Consider the following 22,874-nt stretch of genomic DNA (forward strand, 5'->3'; position numbering starts at 1 on the left):
GGGCAGGGAGGGGGCTTGGCGTAAGGGCTCAGGAAGGTTGTTCCAAGCATAGACCTCTCCAAAGGACTTTTCTGCTTTTCCTCCCTCTCTGTCTAGGCGCCCACGCTTTGATGGGTGGGGTTTGGATTCACTTTTGGTTGGCTCAGAGCTAGATGATGATCAGTTATCCGAAGTTTCCCAATTGGCCCGGTCTGAATCCTTATAAGAGGGGGAGTTACCATCTGAGGGGGCTGTTCCGCAAGGAGGAATTGCCTAACCTGATTGTCAGGGCTATGGAGATTTTCAATATTTCGGCTCCGGACAGGATCTTCCCTCTTCGGTAGCCCCATCAATTATGTCAGGTACGAAGTGGCCGTCTAGAACCTTTCACATTCATGAGAAAATGAAGGTGCTGATTGCAGCGCAGTGGGATGCTCCGGAGGCAGGGTTGCATGTGGCGAGAGCCATGGTGCATGTCTATCCGCTTCGGGAAGGAGAGCGGGAAACCTTGCGTCTGCCCAAGGTTGATTCGTTGATTACAGCGGTCACTAAGAAGACTGTGTTGCCTGTGGAAGGCGGCACGGCACTTAAAGATCCGCAGGACAGGAGGTTAGAGTCTTCCTTAAAGTTGTCGTTGGAGGTAGCAGCGTTATGCATGCAGGCGTCGGTCTGCGGGTCCTAAGCAGCCAGGGCCTGTCCTGGGTTCAGAAGGCAGCCTCCTTGGTGGAGCTGGTAGTGGCATTGCCTTAGCTCGAGGCTGGTCTCGCTTATTAGCGGATTTGCTGTATGACCTTGTCGGGCATCGGCAAAGGAGGTTGCCCTCTCAGTGACGGCTCGCCGCTGGTTGTGGCTTTGTCACTGGTCTGCAGATAAGGCTTCTAAGTCTCGCCTTGCTTGGTTGCCATTTCGAGGCAAGTTTCTGTTTGGTGAGGATTTAGACAAGATTGTTAAGGATCTAGGAGATTCTAAGGGCCGTCGTTTGCCTGAGGATAAGCCAAGATCGGCTCCTCACGCGGGATTCTCTCTGGCCCACAGGGCCATGCCAACACGGTAAGTGAGGTAAGCATGGCAGGGGGCGCTTCCCTCTGGGGGGCGCCGCCGCACCATGCTCACCTCGCTCGCCCTCCCGCTCCCATTGTTCAACTGCCCGCCCTCTTCTTCCCCCCCCCCAACATCCCTTTTTTTTTTTTTTTTCCTTAGCGTCCGATGCTTTTCTCATGCATTGTATGCATATCCTCCCATACCTCTAGTAGGGAAAACTCTGCTGAAACTGAGGCAAGACCACAGAACCATGATTGTGATTGCGCCTTTTTGGCCCCATCAGATATGGTTTCCGCTTCTTCTGGAGTTGTCCTCCTAAGAACCGTGGAGATTGAACTGTTTTCCGACCCTCATCATCCAGAACGAGGAGTCGCTTCTACATCCCAACCTCCAGTCTCTGGCTCTCACAGCCTGGATGTTGAGAACTTAGAAGTTGTCTCTTAAGGCCTTTCAGAGGGTGTCTCCCGAGTCTTGCTTGCTTTCAGGAAAGATTCCACGAAAAAGTGTTGTTCTTTTAAATGGAGAAGGTTTGCCGTCTGGTGTGACAGCAAGGCCCTAGATCCCTTTTCTTGTCCTACACAGACCCTGCTTGACTACCTTCTACACTTATCAGAGTCTGGTCTTAAGACCAACTCTGTAAGAGTTCACCTTAGTGCGATTAGTGCTTACCATCAGCATGTAGAAGGTCAGCCTACCTCTGGACAGTCTTTAGTTGTTCGCTTCATAGAGGTTTGCTTTTGTGAAAGCCCCCTGTCAAACCTCCACCAGTGTCATGGGATCTCAACGTCGTTCTCACCCAGCTGATGAAAGCTCCTTTTGAGCCACTGAATTCCTGCCATCTGAAGTACTTGACCTGAAAGGTCATTTTCTTTGTGGCTGTTACTTCAGCTTGTAGAGTCAGTGAGCTCAAGCCTTGGTAGTCCATGCACCTTATATAAAATTTCATCATAACAGGGTAGTCCTCCGCACTCATCCTAAGTTCTTGCCGAACGTGATGTCGGAGTTCCATCTGAACCAGTCAATTGTCTTGCCAACATTTTTTCCCCATCCACATACCCGCCCTGGTGAGGACAAGTTGTACACCTTGGACTGTAAGAGAGCATTGGCCTTTTACGTGGAGCGGACTAAGTCCTACAGACAGTCCGCCCAATTGTTTTTCTTTCAATCCCAACAGGAGGGGAGTTGCCATCTGAAAACGCTCCATCTCAAATTGGCTAGCAGATTGCATTTCCTTCACTTATGCCCAAGCTGGGCTGACTCTGGAGGGCCATGTCACGGCTCACAATGTTAGAGCCATGGCTGCGTCAGTGGCTTATTTGAAGTCAGCCTCCATTGAGGAAATTTGCAAGGCTGCAACGTGGTCATCAGTCCACACATTCACATCTCACTACTGCTTTCAGCAGGATACCCGATGTGACAGTCAGTTTGGGCAGTCGGTGTAGAAGGTATTCAAGCTCCAGAATCTGTTCGGGGTTTAGAATCCAACTCCGCCCTCCTAGGCCCATTTCTGTTCTGTTCTAGGCTGCACTTTCACTTAATTGTGTTTCTTTTTAGTTCAATCTCTGTTATGTCCTCGCCATTGCGAGTCCCAATTGACCAATGTTTGTTTTGAGTGACAATATTCAGCCTGCTTGTCCTCTGTGAAAATGAAGATACATACCTGTAGCAGGTATTATCTGAGGACAGCAGGCTGAATATTGTCACAACCCAACTTCCTCCTCTTTGAAGTTGTTTTTCTCTGTCTATATATTTTTTTGCTTTTTACTAACTGAATGTGACACGCTCGCGTCACCGGCGGGAAGCTTCTCGCGCATCCGCGGTGCGTCTGGGCCCACATGACGTTGCGTTCCTGAAAGTTCTATGCTTTGAGGAAAGTTCCGGTCTCCTGGGGCCGTCTTGGACGACGACCGATCAGTGACAGTATTCAGCCTGCTGTCCTTGGAGAATACCTGCTACAGTTATGTATTTTCATTTTACCTTTGTTCACCCCTTCAAAGAAATGTAATAGATTGGTGAGGCACGATTTCCCTTCACTAAATCCATGTTGGCTTTGTCTCATTAATCCATGCTTTTGAATATGCTCCATAATTTTGTTCTTTATAATAGTCTCTTCCATTTTGCCCAGCACCTTCGTCGGGCTCACCAGTCTATAATTTTCTGTATCTCCTCTGGAACCTTTTTAAAAAATTGGCGTTACATTGGCCGTGCTCCAATCTTCCGGTACCACGCTCGATTTTAAGGATAAATTACATATTACTAACAATAGTTCCGCACGTTCATTTTTCAATTCTATCAGTACTCTGGGATGGATACCATCCGGTCCAGGAGATTTGCTACTCTTCAATTTGTCAAATTGCCCCATTACATCCTCCAGGTTTGTAGAGATTTCATTCAGTTTCTCCGACTCGTCAGCTTTGAATACCATTTCTGGTACCGGTATCACTCCCAAATCTTCCTCAGTGAAGACCGAAGCAAAGAATTCATTTAATCTCTCCACTATGGCTTTGTCTTCCCTGATTGCCCCTTTTATCCCTTGGTCATCTAGCGATCCAACCGATTCTTTTTCAGGCTTCCTGCTTTTAATATACCTAAAAAAAAATTTTTATTATGTGTTTTTGCCTCCTAACACAATCTTTTTTTCATAGTCTCTCTCTGCCTTCCTTATCAGTGCTTTGCATTTGACTTGACATTCCTTATGTTGTTTCTTATTATTTTCAGTCAGTTCCTTCTTCCATTTTCTGAAGGATTTTCTTATTTGAGCTAAAAGAAAATCCTTCAGAAAATGGAAGAAGGAACCGACTGAAAATACTACTACTACTATAAATCATTTCTATAGCGCTACCAGTCGTACGCAGCGCTTCACAATAACCATGCCAGCTTTTGTTTGCTCTTCCTTTTTTAATACGCGGAATATATTTGGCTTGAGGTAACCCACTTTTGCTTCTTGTTTGAGATTGACACGCCTTGTTCCAAGGTCTGGCTACAGCCAGACCCGAGTACTCGGAGATGAACCGAGAAAGATTCTCAGGCTGTGTTTGGGGCGGGCTGCCCTACTAGCCACAGGTTGTGTTTGTGCTTTGCTAGCCTGAGGCCTGCTTAAGATTGCTTATTGAACTACAGAGACGGTCTGTCTTTTGTGCCTGGTCCTGTGACGTATCAGTCCTTAGGATTAAACTAAATAAAACACTTGTTTTCACTTATATTCTTTGTCCATCTGTGTTATTCTACAGGCCCACCCTCGCCCCTTGCTCGGGGGCCACATATGGTATATGAGAACAAGAGTCATTCCAGCCTTTGATCATTTCATATACAACAACTTCCTGATATTTTACTAGATAGAGATGGGTGTCCATATTTATTTGCTTGAAATCACAAAAATACAAATACACTTTAAGTACTAGTTTTTATGCAGCAGTGACAGCTGCTCAGTTTCCCAGTAGCTTTCTGGTGCTCTAAATAAATTTGTTCTGGTTTTTTTTTTCTCTTTCATTTATTTGCTCCTCAGAAACTGTGTAATGATTATAAGCAACTGATAGTTGGCCATTGCTTACCTACGTCCTTTTCTGTGGTCACTATTCTGTATGCTTGCAGTCAACGAACAGCTGTCTCGCACAACAGGCAAATGTCAGATTGCTGTTTAACAAGGCAGGGCTACTTCTTCACTAGTCACACCATGCCCCTGTATTTGGTCCATGTTTTTAGTGTTTCTATTGAATCAGTTTATTGTGGTCTCTCCTGTGTGTTATGTGATAAGGTATTAAAGGTATGAATTCAAGTATGCTGTCACAATCAGACTGTACTAATATCATCAGCACAGTGATTTGGTTATTTGTTCATATTTATGAATCACCTAGCTATGACTCACAGCATATTCTTCAAGTAAATTTGATATAAAACAAATAGCAGATATTAAAACTTTGACAACGTTCAAAATATGTATCTTAAAAATCTTGATAAAATATTGGCTTTTAAATAGCATTATAATTTTAAGGTAATTTTCCTTTAAATGAAGACCCTTAGGAAGTGAATTTCCTAAAATATGTATTATGAAAGAATAGACAAGACACAAAAACAAAACCTCTCTTGTATAAACTGCAAGATAATATACTTCTATATAATATAGGGCTTTTTCCCTTTCTCATATTTTGCACTCCACAGGAATATAGTAGTATATTAAGTATCTTGCAGTTTATACAAGAGAGGTTTTTGTGGCTTGTGTATTACATACTCTTTATCTTTTTATTGTGAAACTATTTTAAAAGAATAGACCATACTCATGCAGTCAGTGTACTTTCAGACAGCAATCTCTTTTTGAAGACCTAATAAATGAGAATTGTAAACAGTGAAGTTTCCATAGCGTTCCAGAAATCAATCCAGAGACTTGTGGGTTATGTCCCTCTACCAGCAGGTGGAGATAGAACTTCAGAGGTTTACTATATGTGGTCACTAGTAAAAAAGGCCCGTTTCTGACACAAATGAAATGGGCGCTAGCAAGGTTTTCCTCGGAGTGTGTATGTTTGAGAGAGAGTGAATGTGTGTGTGTATGAGAGAGAGAGAGAGTGAATGTGGGTGCGAGTGTGTGTGTGAGAGAGTGTGTGCGAGTGCGTATGTGAGCCACAGTGAGTGTGAGAGAGTGTGTTTCACACAGATACAGTGTGTGTGAAACAGAGTGTGAGAGAGTATGTGTGCGATACACGGACTCTGTAAGAGCGAGAGTGTATGAGATCGAGAGTGTTTGAGAGTGAATGTGATACAATGTAAGACATAGTGTGTGTGGTAGACAGTGTATGAGAGTGAGAGAGACACTGTGTGTGTGCCAGATATACCTCACCCCCTCCCTCTGTGTGGTCGCAGGACCCCTCCCCCTCCCTATCTGGTTCCCCTCCTCAGGTCTCCCTCCCCCCCTGCTTTCAGGTCTCAGGACCCCCCTCCCCCCTCTGTATCTGGTCTCAGGACCCCTCCACCCTCCTCCTCCCCCCTTCCCCTCAGAGGTCTCTGGACCCCCTCCCCTCTGGCCTCATGACCCCTTCCCCATCTGTTTTCTCAGGTTCCACCCCTGCCACCCTCACCGCCACGCCCCCCCCTGAGGTCGCAGCCACTCACCTCTTTACCCCCCCAGGGTGCCGCTGCTCCCCCCCTCCGTCCGACGCCCCCCCTCCGTCCGACGTCAGCTCAGCTGCCATTTCCGGCCACTGCTGCTTCTCCTGTCGAGCAGCAGCGGCTGGTACAAAAACAAAAAAAAAAACAAATTTAACCTGCAAAAATACTTTTAAAAAGGAAGCAGGGCACCGCAGGCAGCCATCGGCTGTCAGCTCTGCATCTGCTTTTCCTCTCACCTCTTACGTCACTGCCCCTGGAGTAGAACCCCGGAGGAGTGCAGTGACGTGAGAGGAGGTGCGGATGCAGAGCTGACAGCCAATAGCTGCCTGCGGTGCCCCGCTTCCTTTTTGAAAGCATTTTTGCAGGTTTAAGTTGTTGGTTTTTTTTTGTTTTGTTTTTGTACCGGTCGCTGCTGCTCAACAGGAGAAGCAGCAGTGGCCGGAAATAGCAGCTGAGCTGATGTCAGACGGAGGGGGGGGGGGGGGGGGTGCGGTGGAGGGTGGAGCAGTGGCTGCGGTGACCTTGGGGGGGGGTGGAGGGGGGAGCGGTGGCAACCTGGAGGGGGGTGGAGGAGTGAGGGGCGGTGACCTCAGGGGGGGTGTGGCGAAGGGCTGAAATTGCGCCTCCAACGTTACGAACGCTGCTGTGTTTTGATTGGGCACTTTCGCTGCTGACAGACCCGGAAATGGGAGGTGTCAACAGAAGCACAAATGCCTCAAGGCTCGTATCCACGCAGTCAGCTTCAGAACGTTGGAGGTGGGTTTTATTATATAGGATGTGCAGTCAACTTAACTTCAGTATTCCCTCTATCTAGCATGTGGATGGTCATATCTGTGCAGCTCTGGATTAATTGGCCTGGCCTGGCCTGGTCCCCTGGGTTTAGTCGAGCTTCTGGGGTCTGAGGTGTCCCGGTCCTGGGACTTGGGTGCGCATACCTGGTGGTGCCAGGTCCCTCCCTTCCTCCCCCATCAACCCCTTCTCGCTGCCTTACTGGGGTTTGTGGTTCTCACTCTCTTGACTTTAAAAGGAATCTGAGGTTCCTTGTCATCAAGCAGATGAAGCCATTACGTATGGGTTATGTCCATCAACCAGCAGGGGAAATAGAGAGCACTCAAACTTTCACAGTGCCCTCTTGGCCAGCTAGCTCCACTGCCTCTTCAGTATTCTCTATCTCCCTTAGCAGGGTGGCTGCAGCTTGTTCGAGCTCCAGAAAAATCTGCCGGGAGATGGTTCCTGGCTTGCCAGTTGTTAACCGGGGTGTTGGAGGCTATAGCAGCTTCACTTTAAAGGCACATAGGTTAGCCCTTTCCCTGCCTTACCCATACCTCTGTGGATGTGGACATATTGCCTTGCTTTCCCTGTCCTTACCCACCAACAGTGGATGCAGGCATATAGGTTCGCCTTTTCCCTGCCTTTCCCACTCATCTGAGCCTCCGGAGTCTTCAATACCTCTGCTTTCCTCACAGCTTAAAAAAAAAAAAAAAAAGTTGCGTCGCGTTTTTAAACGCAGAGACGCTGGAACAGAGGTTTTTGACCTGATTTTCAGCAGGATCGTAGTTGTACACTAGATCCTTTGAGGTAAGAGTGTTTTCCAACTCCTCCGGGGTGGGCCCGCGATCGGGGCGATTTTGGCGCGAACCGCCATTTTGGATTTTACCACCGTTTTTCGGCAATGCTGCGGACAATGTAAAGCGCTGTTCCACTTGTGGCAAGCGCAAATCAGCAGCAGGGCTCTGTAAATCGTGCTGTATTGGCGTAGGAGCCGGCCCGAGCATGGCGAGTGATGTTTCTTCCTGCTCTGAGCTGGCAGCGGGCGCCATTTTGCTTACACCGCATGGCGCAGCCTCCGTGGACACGGAGAGACCTGAGCCGGGTGGGGCACCTCGAGATGAGGTTATTTCAGGAGTGGCTAGCACCGGACAGGATTTGGGTGCCCAGGGTGAGATTCTTTCCCCGGATTTTGTGCTTTTGCTGCATAAAGCATACATGATGAAAAGAGCCCTTCCTCAAGGGTCGCCTGAGGCTCCTCTGATTGCCACCCCGATGGATTCTGGCCTGGGACTGCCCAGTGAGGTTTTTTTCCCGGATGCTTGGCCTAAAGATAAGCGCAGAAGGGTTAATTCCCTTTCAAATTGTGGTGCACCTTTTTCCTCCCCGTGGTCGGGGTGTGAGGATTCGGAGAACTCTGACAGACGTTCTTGGTCTGAGGAACCAGAGTCAGGTGCGGATTTACCACAGGATCTGGATGATCCCTCCGCGGTGAGGATTTTCCACCGTGATGAGCTGCCAGCGCTTATTTCAGATACCCTGCAGGCCCTCTCGATTGAAGATCCTGACAGTGGCATGGCCTCCTCGGGTAATCCCAGGATGGCTAGTACCAAGAAAGCTGCTCGGGCCTTCCCTTTGCATGACTCCATCCTAGAGCTTGTTTCGGCTCAGTGGGCTGACCCCGAGGGACCTTTGAGAGTTTCCAGGGCTATGGGGCAGTTATACCCTCTGCGTGAGGGACATATGGCTCGTTTTCAAATGCCTACAGTGGATGCCCTAATCACTGCGGTGACAAAGAGAACTACCCTCCCTGTTGAAGGAGGTGTTGCCCTGAAGGACGTTCAAGACCGTAGGCTGGAAACAGCGTTGAAACGGTCCTTTGAAATTGCAGGTCTCACTGTTCGGGCGTCTGCATGCAGCTGTTATGCTGTGAGAGCCTGCCTAGCTTGGCTGCAACAGGCAGTGGCTCAGCCCGGAGATGGAGCGGAGCCCTTCTTGGATGTGGCTTCGCGGATGGAGGTGGCCTTGTCCTTTCTGGCTGATGCCCTTTATGACCTTGTCAGAGCTTCGGCTAAACAAATGGCAGTAGCAGTGACGGCTCGCCGTCGTCTGTGGCTACGACACTGGGCAGCGGACATGGCCTCTAAGCAAAGGTTGGTGAAGTTGCCTTTTCAAGGACTTCTCCTATTTGGTGAGGAGTTGGAGAAAATTGTGAAAGGCTTGGGTGATCCAAAACCTCAGCGCTTGCCCGAAGATAGGCAGAGGCCTTCCTCTAAGGGCCAGGCGGTCCACTCCTCGTACAGACCTCGCTTCCGTGAAGCTAGAAGGTACCGCCCGGGGCGTTCTGCTGGGTTCACTTCACGTGCCTGTGGTCAGCAGAGGAACTCCTTTCGCTCGGACAAGCGTTCCGCAGGCGGTGGCTCAAGACCAGGAGTTCAGGGGCGACCCTCTCAATGATGGTGCGCCGGCCCTCTCCTCGATGCCTGTCGTCGGAGGACGGCTTTCCCTCTTTGTCGAAGAGTAGGCCAAGATTTCCTCAGATCAGTGGGTTCTGGACCTGATCAGAGATGGATACAGAATAGAATTCAACGCCCCAGTAAGAGACGTGTTTGTGGAGTCCCGATGCGGTTCTGCCGTCAAACGGGCGGCGGTGGAGGAGACTTTACAAGATCTGATTCAGTTAGGGGCAGTGACCCCGGTGCCTCCCGCCAAGCAAGGCTGCGGCCGATACTCCATCTACTTTGTGGTGCCGCGAAAAGGTGGGTCCTTTCGCCCTATTCTGGACTTAAAAGAAGTGAACAAGTCCCTGAGAGTGCGGCATTTCCACATGGAATCCCTGCGCTCCGTCATTGCGGCGGTTCAGCCAGGAGAGTTTCTCACGTCTCTAGACCTGAAAGAAGCTTACTTGCATATACCGATTTGGCCCCCGCACCAGAAGTTTCTGAGGTTTGCGGTGTTGGGAAAACATTTCCAGTTCAGGGCCTTGCCTTTTGGCCTCGCCACAGCTCCCCGAACCTTTTCGAAGGTAATGGTGGTAGTAGCTGCTTTTCTCAGGCGAGAAGGTATCAGGGTTCACCCGTACCTAGACGACTGGCTCATCAGAGCAGACTCTGCAACAGAGAGCTTACAAGCTACAGCCAGAGTGGTCTCAGTACTGCAATCTCTAGGCTGGGTCGTCAATAGGGCCAAAAGTCACCTGTCCCCTTCACAATCTCTAGAGGTTTTGGGGGCCAGGTTCGACACAGTCTCGGGCTATGTGTCCCTACCCGAGCTAAGGCGGTGCAAGCTTCAGAATCAGGTTCGTCTGCTCCTGAGGATGCCCCGCCCGCGAGCTTGGGACATTGTCCAGCTGCTGGGATCGATGACAGCCACGATGGAAGTGGTTCCCTGGGCGAGAGCGCACCTGAGACCTCTACAGTATTCCCTACTCCGGAGATGGTCTCCTATTTCTCAGGATTACCAATGCAGACTTACTTGGCTCCCTGCGGCCCGTCTCAGCATGGAGTGGTGGCTCTCGGACAGCATGCTGCGGCGAGGAATGCCGCTAACGCTCCCCGTTTGGTGCCTAGTGGTAACAGATGCCAGCCTGAAGGGCTGGGGCGCACACTGCAAGGGGAAGCATGCCCAGGGTCTATGGACACCCGAGGAGTCGGAGTGGTCCATCAACCGCCTAGAGTCGAAAGCAGTGTTTCAGGCTCTTCTGGCCTTTCAAGTGACCCTGGAAGGATTGGCTGTCAGAGTGATGTCGGACAACACGAGAACGGTGGCCTATATAAATCGACAAGGCGGAACAAGGTGCAGAGCACTAGCCGCGCAGGCCGAACTGATTTGCCACTGGGCCGAGCTGCATCTTCAGTGTCTGTCGGCAGCTCATATTGCAGGTCAGAGCAATGTGCAGGCCGATTATCTGAGCAGGCATCAGATCGATCCAGCAGAATGGAATCTGGCAGACGAAGTATTCCTGCAGATCTGTGCCAAATGGGGCAAGCCCGTGATGGATCTAATGGCGACAAGTGCCAATACCAAAGTCCCGTGCTTCTTCAGCAGATGGAGAGATCCTCGCTCGGCGGGGTTGGATGCCTTGGCTCAACCCTGGCCTCCGGGGTCTACTTTATGTGTTTCCCCCATGGCCCTTGATAGGGCGCCTGCTCTTGCGGATTCGGCTGCACCCAGGAGAAGTGGTCCTCATCGCCCTGGATTGGCCAAGGAGACCTTGGTATGCAGATCTCCGACAGATGCTCCTGGAGGCTCCTCTGCCGTTACCTCTGGTACCGAACCTGTTGACTCAGGGACCGGTAGTCATGGAGGACGCCGGCCGCTTTGGTCTTACGGCATGGCTATTGAGAGGACGCAATTGAGGGATAAAGATTATTCCAATAAAGTTATTTCCACTCTCTTGCAAGCCCGCAAGCGGTCCACTTCCGTGGCTTATGCCAGGATTTGGTGCCTGTTTGAGTCTTGGTGTTCTTCCAGAGCCATTGTTCCAATGCGGGCTCCTGTCTCGCCGATTCTGGACTTTTTGCAGGAAGGTGTACAAAAAGGCTTGGCCTATAATTCCCTGCGGGTGCAGGTGGCAGCATTGGCCTCCCTTCGTGGTAAGGTGGAAGGCGTGTCTTTGGCTGCTCACCCAGATGTGTCACGGTTTCTTAGAGGGGTGCTTCGGCTCCGACCTCCAGTGCGAGCACCCTGTCCTGCTTGGAACCTGGGGCTAGTTTTGAAAACCCTGCAGGCATCTCCTTTTGAGCTGCTTCGGCGAGCATCGGAGAAAGACTTGACACTGAAGGCCGTTTTTCTGGTGGCCATTACCTCGGCGAGATGGGTGTCAGAGCTCCAGGCGCTGTCCTGTAGAGACCCATTTCTGCAATTTTCAGAGTCCGGAGTCACGGTTCGGACCGTGCCTTCCTTTATGCCTAAGGTGGTTTCAGCCTTTCACTTAAACTAGCCTATTTTCTTACCCTCTTTTTCAGAGGAAGAGTTTCCAGAATCTTTTGGGCAGCTGCACCTTTTGGATGTGCGCAGGACTCTGCTGCAGTATCTGCGAGTTACTAACTCTTTCAGGACTTCTGATCATCTGTTTGTTTTGCTATCCGGTTCTCACAGAGGGTCTTCAGCGTCTAAAGCCACTATTGCCCGCTGGCTCAAAGAAACTATCTTTTCAGCTTATCTGCTGGCCGGCAGGGTTCCGCCTGTAGCCTTTAAGGCACATTCTACTAGAGCGATTTCTTCCTCTTGGGCTGAAACTGGAGCACTCTCTCTTCAAGAGATATGCAGTGCAGCAACATGGGCTTCTAAGCTCTCCTTTGCCTGACATTATAGGCTGGATGTGGCTGCCAGGAGGGATGCGCGTTTTGGTGCACAAGTGCTAGCGCGTGGTGTGGCTTGTTCCCACCCTATCTAGGGATTGCTTTGTTACATCCCATACGTAATGGCTTCATCTGCTTGATGACAAGGAAGGGAAAATTAGGTTCTTACCTTGGTAATTTTCTTTCCTTTAGTCATAGCAGATGAAGCCATGAGCCCTCCCTGTATGATTGTCTGTATGCTGTGAATCTGTTTTTCAGGTTCTGTTCTAATTTCCTGAAGTTCCTTCCTTGGGAGAAAGTTGGAAAACAAGCTTCAGGATTAATGTTCAGTTTAAATTTAGGAGGATGTGTTCATTCCCTCCAGCATGTTTTTTTTGGAGGATGTGTTGATTCTCTCCAGGAGGCGCGTGTGTTCCCCTCCAGTTCTATAAATAGGAGGATGAGTTCATTCCCTCCAGTGTGTTGGGAGGATGTGTGATTCCCTCCAGGAGGCGCGTGTGTTCCCCTCCACTTATACAATAAGGAGAATGAGTTTATTCCCTCCAGGAGGATGTGCATTCCCTCCTTTATGAGTTTATGCCCTTGTGATGGGCCATCGTTCGCTGTGAGGAAAGCTCTTGTGATTCCCATTGCGGTTTGCCATACTGCTTTGGAAGCTTCAAATACTGAAGAGGCAGTGGAGCTAGCTGGCCAAGAGGGCACTGTGAAAGTTTGAGTGCTCTCTATCTCCCCTGCTGGTTGATGGACATAACCCATACGTAATGGCTTCATCTGCTATGACTAAAGGAAAGAAAATTACCAAGGTAAGAACCTAATTTTCCCATTTACCTGGATTCTTGCTCTCGGGGATAGAGCGTATGAAGCGCATCCATGAAGAATCCTGAAAACCCATATCTCTGCAAAACCTTAAAAAGAAAACCCCAGTACACCCGGTCGAATGCCTTCTTGGCATCAAAGCTAACTAACAAAGATGGCATTCCTATCTTCTTTATCTGTTCCATGGATATTAGGAGTTTCCTCACACCGCTTGCTACGGTGCGTCCCTTGACAAATCCTACTTGCTGTTCCAAAACTAACTTAGGGGAGTACCTTAGCTAATCTATTAGCTAGAATTTTCGCGAACAACTTAGTTTCCATATTCAACAAAGAAATAGGTCTATACGAAGGAGCCTTTTCAGGATTCTTCCCCGGTTTCAATAATAAGACTATCTGAGCCAGCTGCAACTATTGCGGGAGAGAGCCCTCCGCCACAAACTGCATAAAATAAGCTTGTAAAGTCGGGCTTATCGCTTGAGACAAGGTTGAGATGAACCACCCCGACCTATTTACTGATATTTCTTTACTGTATTTGTTCACACCGGAGTCTGTAACCACCTCTCCAGAACTATGTAAGCCACTTTGAGCCTACTAATAAGTGGGAAAAGGTGGGTTACAAATGTAATAAATAAATAAATCCATCTAGTCCTGGCACCTTATAAAGTTTACTTTGTTGAATTACCAGAGCCACCTCTTCCTCTGTAATCGTCCCATTTAGTTTGCTCCTCTCTCTCTCACGTAACTTTGGCAATTGCAAATTGTCCAAATATAAAGTGCCATCCATAGGTTGCTCCGATGGGCGCCTATATAACTGCTGATAATATTTATGGAACACAGATGCGAAAGCATATTCTACTAGAGCACAGGCTACTTCCTTTGCGGAGTACCGGTTCATTTCATTGAACAAGATTTGTAGGGCAGCCACTTGATACATACATTCTCTAAGCATTACAAAATTGACGTGTCTGTGCATCATCAGGGTGCAGCTTTTGGAGCTTCAGTTATAGCTGCTGGGGTGACATTGTCCCGCCCCACTTGAGGACTGCTTTGGTCTTCCCACAAGTCTCTGGATTGATATGTGGGGCACTATGGAATGTAAAATTAGTCCCTACTTGATAATTTTCTTTCCATAGCATCCCCAGATCAATCCAGAGACTTGTGGGTTATGTCCCTCCACTAGCAGGTTAGATAGAGAGAACACCGTAGTTCACCCACAAGAGGGCATGTGCAGCCAGCCTCACTTCAGCATTCTCTCTATCTAGCAGGTGAAGAGACATGCTGTGCAGCTCTGAAGTGATTTGGCTCAGTGTTGCCAGGTGGGCGGTTTTACCGCCCAATTGGGCGGTTTTCCGCGACCCGCCGCGGGAAATTTTTGCCCGCGGCGGGTTGCGGTTTTTTGGGCTGTTTTTGGCCTTCAGGGCGGTTTTTTTTCGGCCGCGGGGGGGCGGGGTTAGTGACGTTTTTGGGTGGGGTTAATGACGTTTTGGGCGGGGTTAGTGACGTGGGAGGCGGGGCCGATGACGGGGAGGCGGGGCCGATGACGTGAGAGGCGGGGCCGATGACGGGGAGGCGGGGCCGGTGACGTGGGAGGCGGGGCCGGGACGGCAGGGGCGGGGTTGATGACGGCGGGGGCGGGGTTGATGACGCGGGGGTGGGGGTGTCAGGGGCGGGGTTTGTGTTTGGGCGGGTTTTGGGCTGTTTTTTGGGCTCGATTGGGCTGGAAAAAATTTTTCCACCTGGCAACCCTGATTTGGCTCCTATCCCGTTCCCTCGGGGGTTGTTGAGCTTGATTTGGGGTTGAGGTGCTTTGCGCACGTTGGGGTTACACCTGGTGGTGCCAGGTCCCTACCCATCTCCCCCCACCAGCCTACTGCTGCTTAGGGATTCGTCTGTCGGTGTTTCTCTCCTGCCTCTTTAAAAAAAAAAAAAAACTTTAACAGAGACACAAACATAGATCCCTGCAGGCTAAGCAGTGTTTTCTCAGCCCTCAGAGTTCCAGGCTTCAGAGGTACGTGAGCGCTAGGCTGGGAGCAGGTGTTCGCGCTGCGGGGCGCGTTGGATGGTCATATCTGTGCAGCGCTGGATTGATTGGCTCCTGGCCTGGTCCCCTGAGTCTAGTTGAGTGGCTGGGGTCTGAGGTGTCCTGGTTATGGGACTTGGGTGCACACCTGGTAGTGCCAGGTCCCTCACTTCCTCCCCCTTCAACCCCTCTTCTCTGCCTGTTTGGGGTTCTCGCTGTCCTGACTTTAAAATGAGTCTGAGGTTTCTTTTGCTTCGGCGTCCTCTCCTACCTTTAAAAAAAAAAAAAAAAAAAATCTCCTCAGTCTGAGATTTGTCCAGCACGGCAAGCTCATGCCGGCTTGCAGTACCGGCTGGATGGTGTGAGGACCGACTTGGCATGTGACAGCGATTCCCCAGGGGGTGAGTACTCACTATTCTATCTGCGCCAGTGGGCAGAGCAAAAGCGGCTCCCAGTGTGGGAGCCACTGGGCTGTTGCAGTTTCCCATGCTGGAGTTCCACTGTACAGCCCAACTCCGTGGAGCGGTGTGCTCCTTCCCGCCCAGCTCATTTTGGGGGGGCGCAGGGCAGTTGTTTTCTTGGGTGTGCGTGCGCACGTGATGGCACCATCTTTCTTGCCACTCCACATGGCAATGCTGAAGCCCCAGTGCTCCCCTGGGCCCTGATGTGCTTGCAATTCAGGCAGTGTTATATGTAGACTTTTCAGAAATGTGACTGGGGAACTGGTGTGGATCACTCCCAGTTTATTCAGATCGGTTATTTAAGGGCTTCTAAGAAAGGAGGCCTGGGGAGGTTTGCAGACTCCTGTGGGAGTACTCAGGTCTTCCACAGCTTTGAGTCTTCCACAGCTTTCCAGGGGCGAGGTCGGAGACCCATTAGTCCCCTGCAGCTGTGCTGTGGCAGTGAGCCTTTAGCTGCAGCTTGGAAAGTACTGACTATCTGAAAGTCTTCTGGTAGAGATGCCTGTGCTTCATTAGGTGATTATTATTATTATTTTCATTTGTATAGCGCTACCAGACGCACACAGCGCTGAACATCCAACATAGAGAGAGACAATCCCTGCTCAAAAGAGCTTACAATCTAAAATTTACAGTAAGAATATTTCTGGACCCTCCTTAATGAGGTTCATGGTGTGTGTACATCATTAATGGAAGGGACAAAGGGATCAGGATTAGGGATCTTACTCTAGGTTTTTCACTCTTTCCCGCTTCCCCTTTCTCAGAGCATGGCAGTACAGTTTGTTTAGTTAGTCAGGCTTAGGGCTGTTGACTCCACGTTTCTGTGAGAAATGTTACATTTTGAGGCTAGTGCAGTCCTCTCAGGTTTCTCTCTGTTTCCATGGTAATCCTGCACTCTCTGTGCTCCCCTGGTGGCATTTGGTGTGTGTGTATTGTTTACATCAAACTAGTTTTATTGAGGAGGGTGGCTGGCCTTTCAGCCTGAAGGTTACAGGTTCAAGGCTGGTTTTATCCATCCTTTTAGAAACTGTGGGCTCAGCTAGATTTCCAGTGGGGCATATTTTATTTCATTCTCTTATTGCTTGCCTGGCCAAGTAGTTCTTACATGACTGGAACAGTTTTCAGAACTCATCAGTACTAAAGATTGCCCTTCTCTCTCTCTCTTTGCACACTGATACTGGCCACACCGTTGCATATTAGCCTCAGCTACCTGGTATCTGCAGCGTACCCGGTACCTCTAATTGCTTCTATGGTGTTTTGGGCATCTTTTCATGGTATGGGGTACCTAAATTTCATGGGGAGTGGTCCAGGAACTACTTCAGTGTACAGGTAGCTTAATAGTTGTTGCAATCAGCTGAGAGTAAGCACAGAGCTCTAGGGCTGCTGTTTCACGACCCACTGTAGCTTTCTTTTTGTAGCATACAATGGTGCAACAGCCATATTCTGCTACATCATCTGTCCCTGGTTCTCAGCCGTACTTGTTAGCTCCAATGCACAGCAGTTATAGGGCACAGTCACACCAGCCAATTCTTGTCTCTATCTGTAAGAAATTAGCGCTGGCTTAGGCATCAGACCACTGATGTGGCTTCCAAGTCACATTTGGCAACCTGCCTTTTGGAAGTAATCTTGGGACAGGAGAAGATCTAGGGCAGTTGGGTAAAGACCGGAGGGACTTCCAAGTCTCGGAGATTACCAGGGAATGAGTTTAAGGCTGATTTTTAATCCACTTGGTTTTGTCATAGGTTTTGTGGGGCCAGAAAAACCACTTTCAGGGGTTCCACTTCCACTGCGACAAGCCACCTGGCTGCTGGTAGAATGAGCTCTGTTTCAACTCCAGGTCAGCCTATGCCTGCTGCATCTTGCAATGCTGGAGTCTCAGTTCACTCCTCAGGCAGGACTCCTGTGCTTGTTTCAGGAGGAGTGGACCAAGATTACCTCAGCTCAGATGTGTCTTAGTTTTTCTATTGCACAGTTACAACCTGGACTTCACTACAGATTTTTCTTGGAGTCTACATGCAAGCTCAGACGCTGTCAGGCAGTTCTTGCCAACATTTCTTCCTTTAGGCTCAGTCGAGTCTGTCCCCAGTTGCAATTGGGGAATGGGAATTTGTTCCCTTTGTTTTGTAGTTCCAACCTGCTTTATCAGAGTCCATCGGAGGCTCGGTTGTCAATCAGTCTTCTGGAATTGCAGGCAATTCGGCTGGCACTGCAAGCCTTTGAGACTTTGGTGCTGAACCAGTCGGTACGAGCCCTTTGCGACAATGTGACAGCGGTAGCTTATGTCAATCGTCAAGGGGGCACTTGGAGCGCTCAGTTGTCAACGGAGGCGCTTGCCTTTTGCCGCTGGGCGGAAACGTGGCTATTTATTCTGTCAGCGGCTCTCATCGCGGGAGTCCTGAATGTGCAGGCGAATTTCCTCAGCCGGAAATAGTTGAATGTGGGGGAGTGGGAGCTCTCTCCAGTAGTGTTAGACCGGATCACATCTCGTTGGGGGATGCCAGTACTGGATCTAATGGCCCGTTATTCCAATGCCAAAGTGCCTCGCTTTTTCAGCAGGGGCAGGGAATTCGGGTCCAAAGGAATAGTTGCGCTATTGCAAAGGTGGCCGCAGGATCTCCTGTATGTCTTTCCTCCATGGCCCATGCTCGGTCGGGTGATCGGCAGGATCGCGCAGCATTCAGGAGTGGTCATTCTGGTGGCTCCGGATTGGTCCAGGCGTCCTTGGTATGCAGATTTGGTGCGTCTGTTGGACGTTCCCGATCTTCTGATTCAGGGGTCAGTGATCATGCAGGATTCCATTCTGTTTGGTCTTACGGCTTGGCTATTGAGCGGTCGCAGCTCAGACGCAGATGGTTTTTGGATTCGGTGATTGGGACGATGCTGCAAGCGTGCAAGCGATCTACTTCTTCAGCGTACGCTAGAGTCTGGCGAACTTTTGTTGCTTGGTGCTCGTCCTGAGCCATTTTGCCGGAGTCTGCTCCTCTCGCGTCCATCTTAGCCTTCTTGCAAAAGGGGCTTGAGAAAAGCCCTCTCTTTGAACTCTCCTAAGGTACAGGTGGCAGCATTGGCCTGTTTCTGAGGCCAGTTAGGTGGTCGATCGTTGGCCGCTCTTCCGGATGTGGTTCGTTTTCTCCGGGGCGTTAGTCATGTTCGACCCCCTCAGATGCTGGTGGTACTGGAATGGAGTTTGAACCTAGTACTGAGGGCATTACAGTGGGCCCCATTTGAGCCTCTGAGTAAGACATCTTTGAAGGATCTCATGTTGAAGACGGTGGTTTTGGTGGCCATGGCTTCGGCCAGAAGGGTATCGGAGCTGCAGACTCTGTCGTGCAGGGATCCCTTTCTGTGTTTTTCGGAAGCTGGAGTCTTGGTCCGTACAGTTCCGTCGTTTCTGCCAAAGGTGATTTTGCATTTTCACCTTTCATCAGGAAGTGCATTTACCAACCTTCAAGCAGGAAGATTACCCGGAGGATTTTCGCCAGTTGCGTTGTTTGGATGTCAAAGGGCTCTTCTTGCATATTTAGAGGTTACTAATTCCTTCCGGAAGTCAGTTCAGCTCTTTGTCCTGTTTGCGGGATACACAAAAGGGACAGATAGCTTCTAAGGCTACGATCGCTCGATGGCTACGGGAAGCGATCGGCTCTGTGTATCTTCCACGGGGAAGCCGATTCCTCTTCAGATTTGCGCGCGTTCGACTAGAGCTCAGGCCACGTCCATTGTGGAATACCCGCTGGTGCCGTTGGACGAGATTTCTAGAGCGGCTACTTGGGCCTCGGTACACACTTTTGCTAGACATTACCGACTTCCATATCATCATGCTGATCAATCCATAGACTGGTGGGTTGTGTCCATCTACCAGCAGGTGGAGATAGAGAGCAAACTTTTGCCTCCCTATATGTGGTCATGTGCTGCCAGAAATTCCTCAGTATGTTCTCTATCTCAGCAGGTGGTGGTCACACACAGCAGCAGCTCTGGCTAGGCCTCCAAGCCTAATTTTTAGGTTTTGTTGAGTGCCTGGGGTTGAGGGCTCTTCTTGAGCAAGTGCAAACCTGGTGGCGCCAGGTCCCTCCTTTTCTCCCCCCTCCCGCTGGCTCCGTTAAAAAAAAAAAAAAAAAAAAAAAAATTTTGAACGTCCTTAAAGGCGTTTATTTCGACGTTTATTTAAACGTTTATTGCAGCTACTCACTGGGACACCAGGTTGTTACAGCTCGGAGCGGAAAGCAGGTAATTTTTACCTTTTTATAGCGGGCAGGGGGGTTCCCCGATTGATCTCCACGTGGCATATGGCGTCGGAGGGCGAGGGCGCAAAGAGTCGCTCCCCGGATCACTTGGGCGCTTCTAGAGGGGATGCGGGGGTCTTAAAGTCTGATTCGCCCTTGTTGGGTGATAGTTTCGTGACCGATGAGTGTCCCGGTCCTTCCTCCGGCGTGGCGGTTTTTCCCGCCATAAACGCCCATCCCCCGCTGCTCGCCTCCGCCATCTTGGCCGGCCACGCGGCTCGGACGGCTTCTTCTCGGGCCGCCCTTGAGGTAGGAGACATTAATGCCATGAACGCCCTTAATTTGGGCGACGGCACAAAAGCGGCTAAAGTTAAGCGCCGTTCTTCCCGCGCGGCTCCTTCGCGGAGTGTCGCGCCGGACGCCATCTTGGATGCGCAGCATGTCTCTCCCCCGCTCTTGCGAGCGTCGGTTGAGGGTGCGTCTAGGGCTGTAGCCCAGGCTGCGGAAGTGCACAGTCTGGGGGGTTTCTCCCCCGAGTTTGTTTTGCTGCTGCATCAGGCCTTCCTTATGCAAAACGCTGCCCCTGCTCCCTCGTCTGGTAAAGAGGTTGAGGTCCCTGGAGGTAAACGCCCTCGGGTTGATTCCCAGGCCTTGGAGGACTTTGTCTCCTCCGATGTAGATGAGGGCAGCATATCTGAGTTCTCCCAACGGTCCTTTGCGGATTCCTTGGAGGAGACGGATCCCCGCTCGGTTGGAGCAGATGACCCCTCTGCAGCGCGGCTTTTTGGCTCAGAGGATTTGCCCAACCTGTTAGTGCAGGCCATGGGCATTTTGAAGATTTCCTCTCCGGAGGACGTCTCTCCCTCAGCCCCTATTGGCTCTGCCATTATGCTGGGGACGAAGCGCCCGCCTAGAACCTTCCACGTGCATGATGCCATGCACACCTTAATTTCGGCTCAATGGGATGTCCCGGAAGCGAGCCTTAAAGTGGCTAGGGCTATGTCCCGCCTCTATCCTTTGCCTGAAAGTGAACGTGAGGCCTATCTGTGGCCTACCGTGGATTCTTTAATCACTGCGGTGACTAAGAAAACGGCGTTGCCGGTGGAAGGTGGCACGGCCCTAAAGGACGCCCAAGACAGAAGATTGGAGGCGGCCTTAAGGTCGTCCTTTGAGGCGGCTGCTTTAAGTTTGCAGGCCTCAGTTTGCGGCTTCTATGTGGCCAGGGCGTGCCTGACTATGGTGCAGCGGGCTTCCCCCTCGGATCATTCCTTGAGGGCTGATTGGCCGGCCCTGGAATCGGGCTTAGCCTATTTGGCAGACTTGCTGTATGATGGAGGGCCTCAGCTAAAGGCATGGCTCAGACAATCTCTGCGCGGCGGTGGCTTTGGCTGAAGCATTGGTCTGCTGACCACGCCTCTAAATCCCGCCTGGCTAGATTGCCTTTTAAAGGCAAGCTGCTCTTTGGGGTCGAGCTGGACAAAATCGTGACCGATCTCGGCACGTCTAAGGGCAGGAAGTTACCAGAGGTCAGGGCTCGGGCTAGTACTCGCCCCGGTACCTCCAGAGGACGGTTTCAGGAAGCCCGTCGGTACCGCCCGGGCAGGTCGGGCTCCTCTGCCCCCTCTTCCTTCAAGAGGAATTTCTCCCCCAAGCAGCATTCCTTTCGCAGAGACCGCCGTCCCGGAGGTGCTCCCTCCGGTCCTCCCCCAGGGTCTCGTACCCAATGACGGGGCCTTGGTCCACGCCCCAGTGCAGATTGGAGGACGGCTGTCCTCGTTTCTGGGCGAGTGGACCACAATAACTTCAGACGCTTGGGTGCTGGAAGTCATCAGAGACGGCTACAAGCTAGAGTTCTGCCGACCCTTAAGAGACGGGTTTGTACTCTCTCCCTGCAAGTCTCCGGTCAAAGCTGTGACAGTGCAGCAGACCTTGGACAACCTGATCCGCCTGGGTGCGGTCGTTCCGGTGCCAGAAAATCAGATTGGCAAGGGACGTTACTCCATTTACTTTGTGGTACCAAAGAAAGGAGGTTCTGTCCGGCCTATCCTTGACTCAAAGGGGTCAATCGGGCCTTGAAAGTGCGGCACTTTCGCATGGAGACTCTCCGCTCTGTTATAGCGGCAGTGAAGGCAGGAGAGTTCTTGGCTTCCTTGGACATCAAGGAAGCGTACCTGCATATTCCCATCTGGCCTCCTCATCAACGCTTTCTGCGTTTTGCAGTCCTGGGACGACACTTCCAGTTCAGAGCCCTCCCTTTCGGGTTGGCTACTGCTCCGCGGACCTTTTCCAAAGTAATGGTGGTCATAGCGGCCTTCCTGCGAAAGGAAGGAGTACAAGTCCATCCTTATCTGGACGACTGGTTGATCCGAGCCCCCTCTTATGCAGAGTGCGGCAAAGCTGTGGACTGGGTAGTTGCTCTTTTGAGCTCCCTGGGATGGATCATCAACTGGGAGAAGAGCCAGCTGCGCCCGACTCAGTCCCTGGAGTATCTGGGAGTTCGATTCGACACCCAAGTGGGCAGAGTGTTCCTGCCAGACAATCGGATTGTCAAACTTCAGGCTCAGGTGGACCAGTTCCTAGTAGCCTCTCCTCTTCGGGCTTGGGACTATGTGCAGCTGTTGGGCTCTATGACGGCCACGATGGAAGTAGTGCCCTGGGCCAGGGCTCATATGAGACCACTACAACACTCTCTGCTGCAGCGCTGGACTCCGATGTTGGAGGATTATGCTGTGCGCCTTCCCTTGGACCCAGCAGTGCGCAAGGCGCTGAGCTGGTGGATGCAGACAGACAAGTTGTCTGCGGGAATGCCTCTGGTGAACCCGGAGTGGATTGTCGTCACGACGGACGCCTCTTTGTCGGGCTGGGGAGCCCACTGCTTGGGAAGGACAGCGCAGGGGCTCTGGTCTCCTGCAGAGGCAAAGTGGTCTATCAACCTCCTGGAACTCAGAGCCATTCGGTTGGCGCTTTTGGAGTTCATCCCGGTACTGGCGTTGAAGCCAGTACGGGTCCTGTCGGACAATGCCACGGCTGTGGCCTATGTCAACCGCCAGGGAGGTACCAAGAGCGCCCCTCTAGCCAAGGAGGCCATGAATCTATGCTAGTGGGCGGAAGCGAACCTGGAACAGCTGTCAGCGGCCCACATTGCCGGAGTCATGAATGTCAAGGCGGA

At 50.9% G+C, this 22,874-nt stretch overlaps 1 protein-coding gene across 1 annotated transcript in view; it reads left to right on the forward strand.

Annotated features, from left to right (window-relative positions):
- Window positions 1-382: 382 nt before the first annotated feature.
- The window catches only part of BHMG1 (basic helix-loop-helix and HMG-box containing 1), a 474,014-nt gene continuing 451,522 nt past the window's right edge, over window positions 383-22,874 (forward strand). The window contains 2 exon segments of the mRNA XM_030219977.1: window positions 383-588; window positions 17,613-17,757. Coding sequence (XP_030075837.1) covers window positions 383-588; window positions 17,613-17,757 — 351 coding nt within the window.

Source organism: Microcaecilia unicolor, chromosome 11 (assembly GCF_901765095.1).
Source record: "Microcaecilia unicolor chromosome 11, aMicUni1.1, whole genome shotgun sequence".
NCBI classification, from domain to species: Eukaryota; Metazoa; Chordata; class Amphibia; order Gymnophiona; family Siphonopidae; genus Microcaecilia; species Microcaecilia unicolor.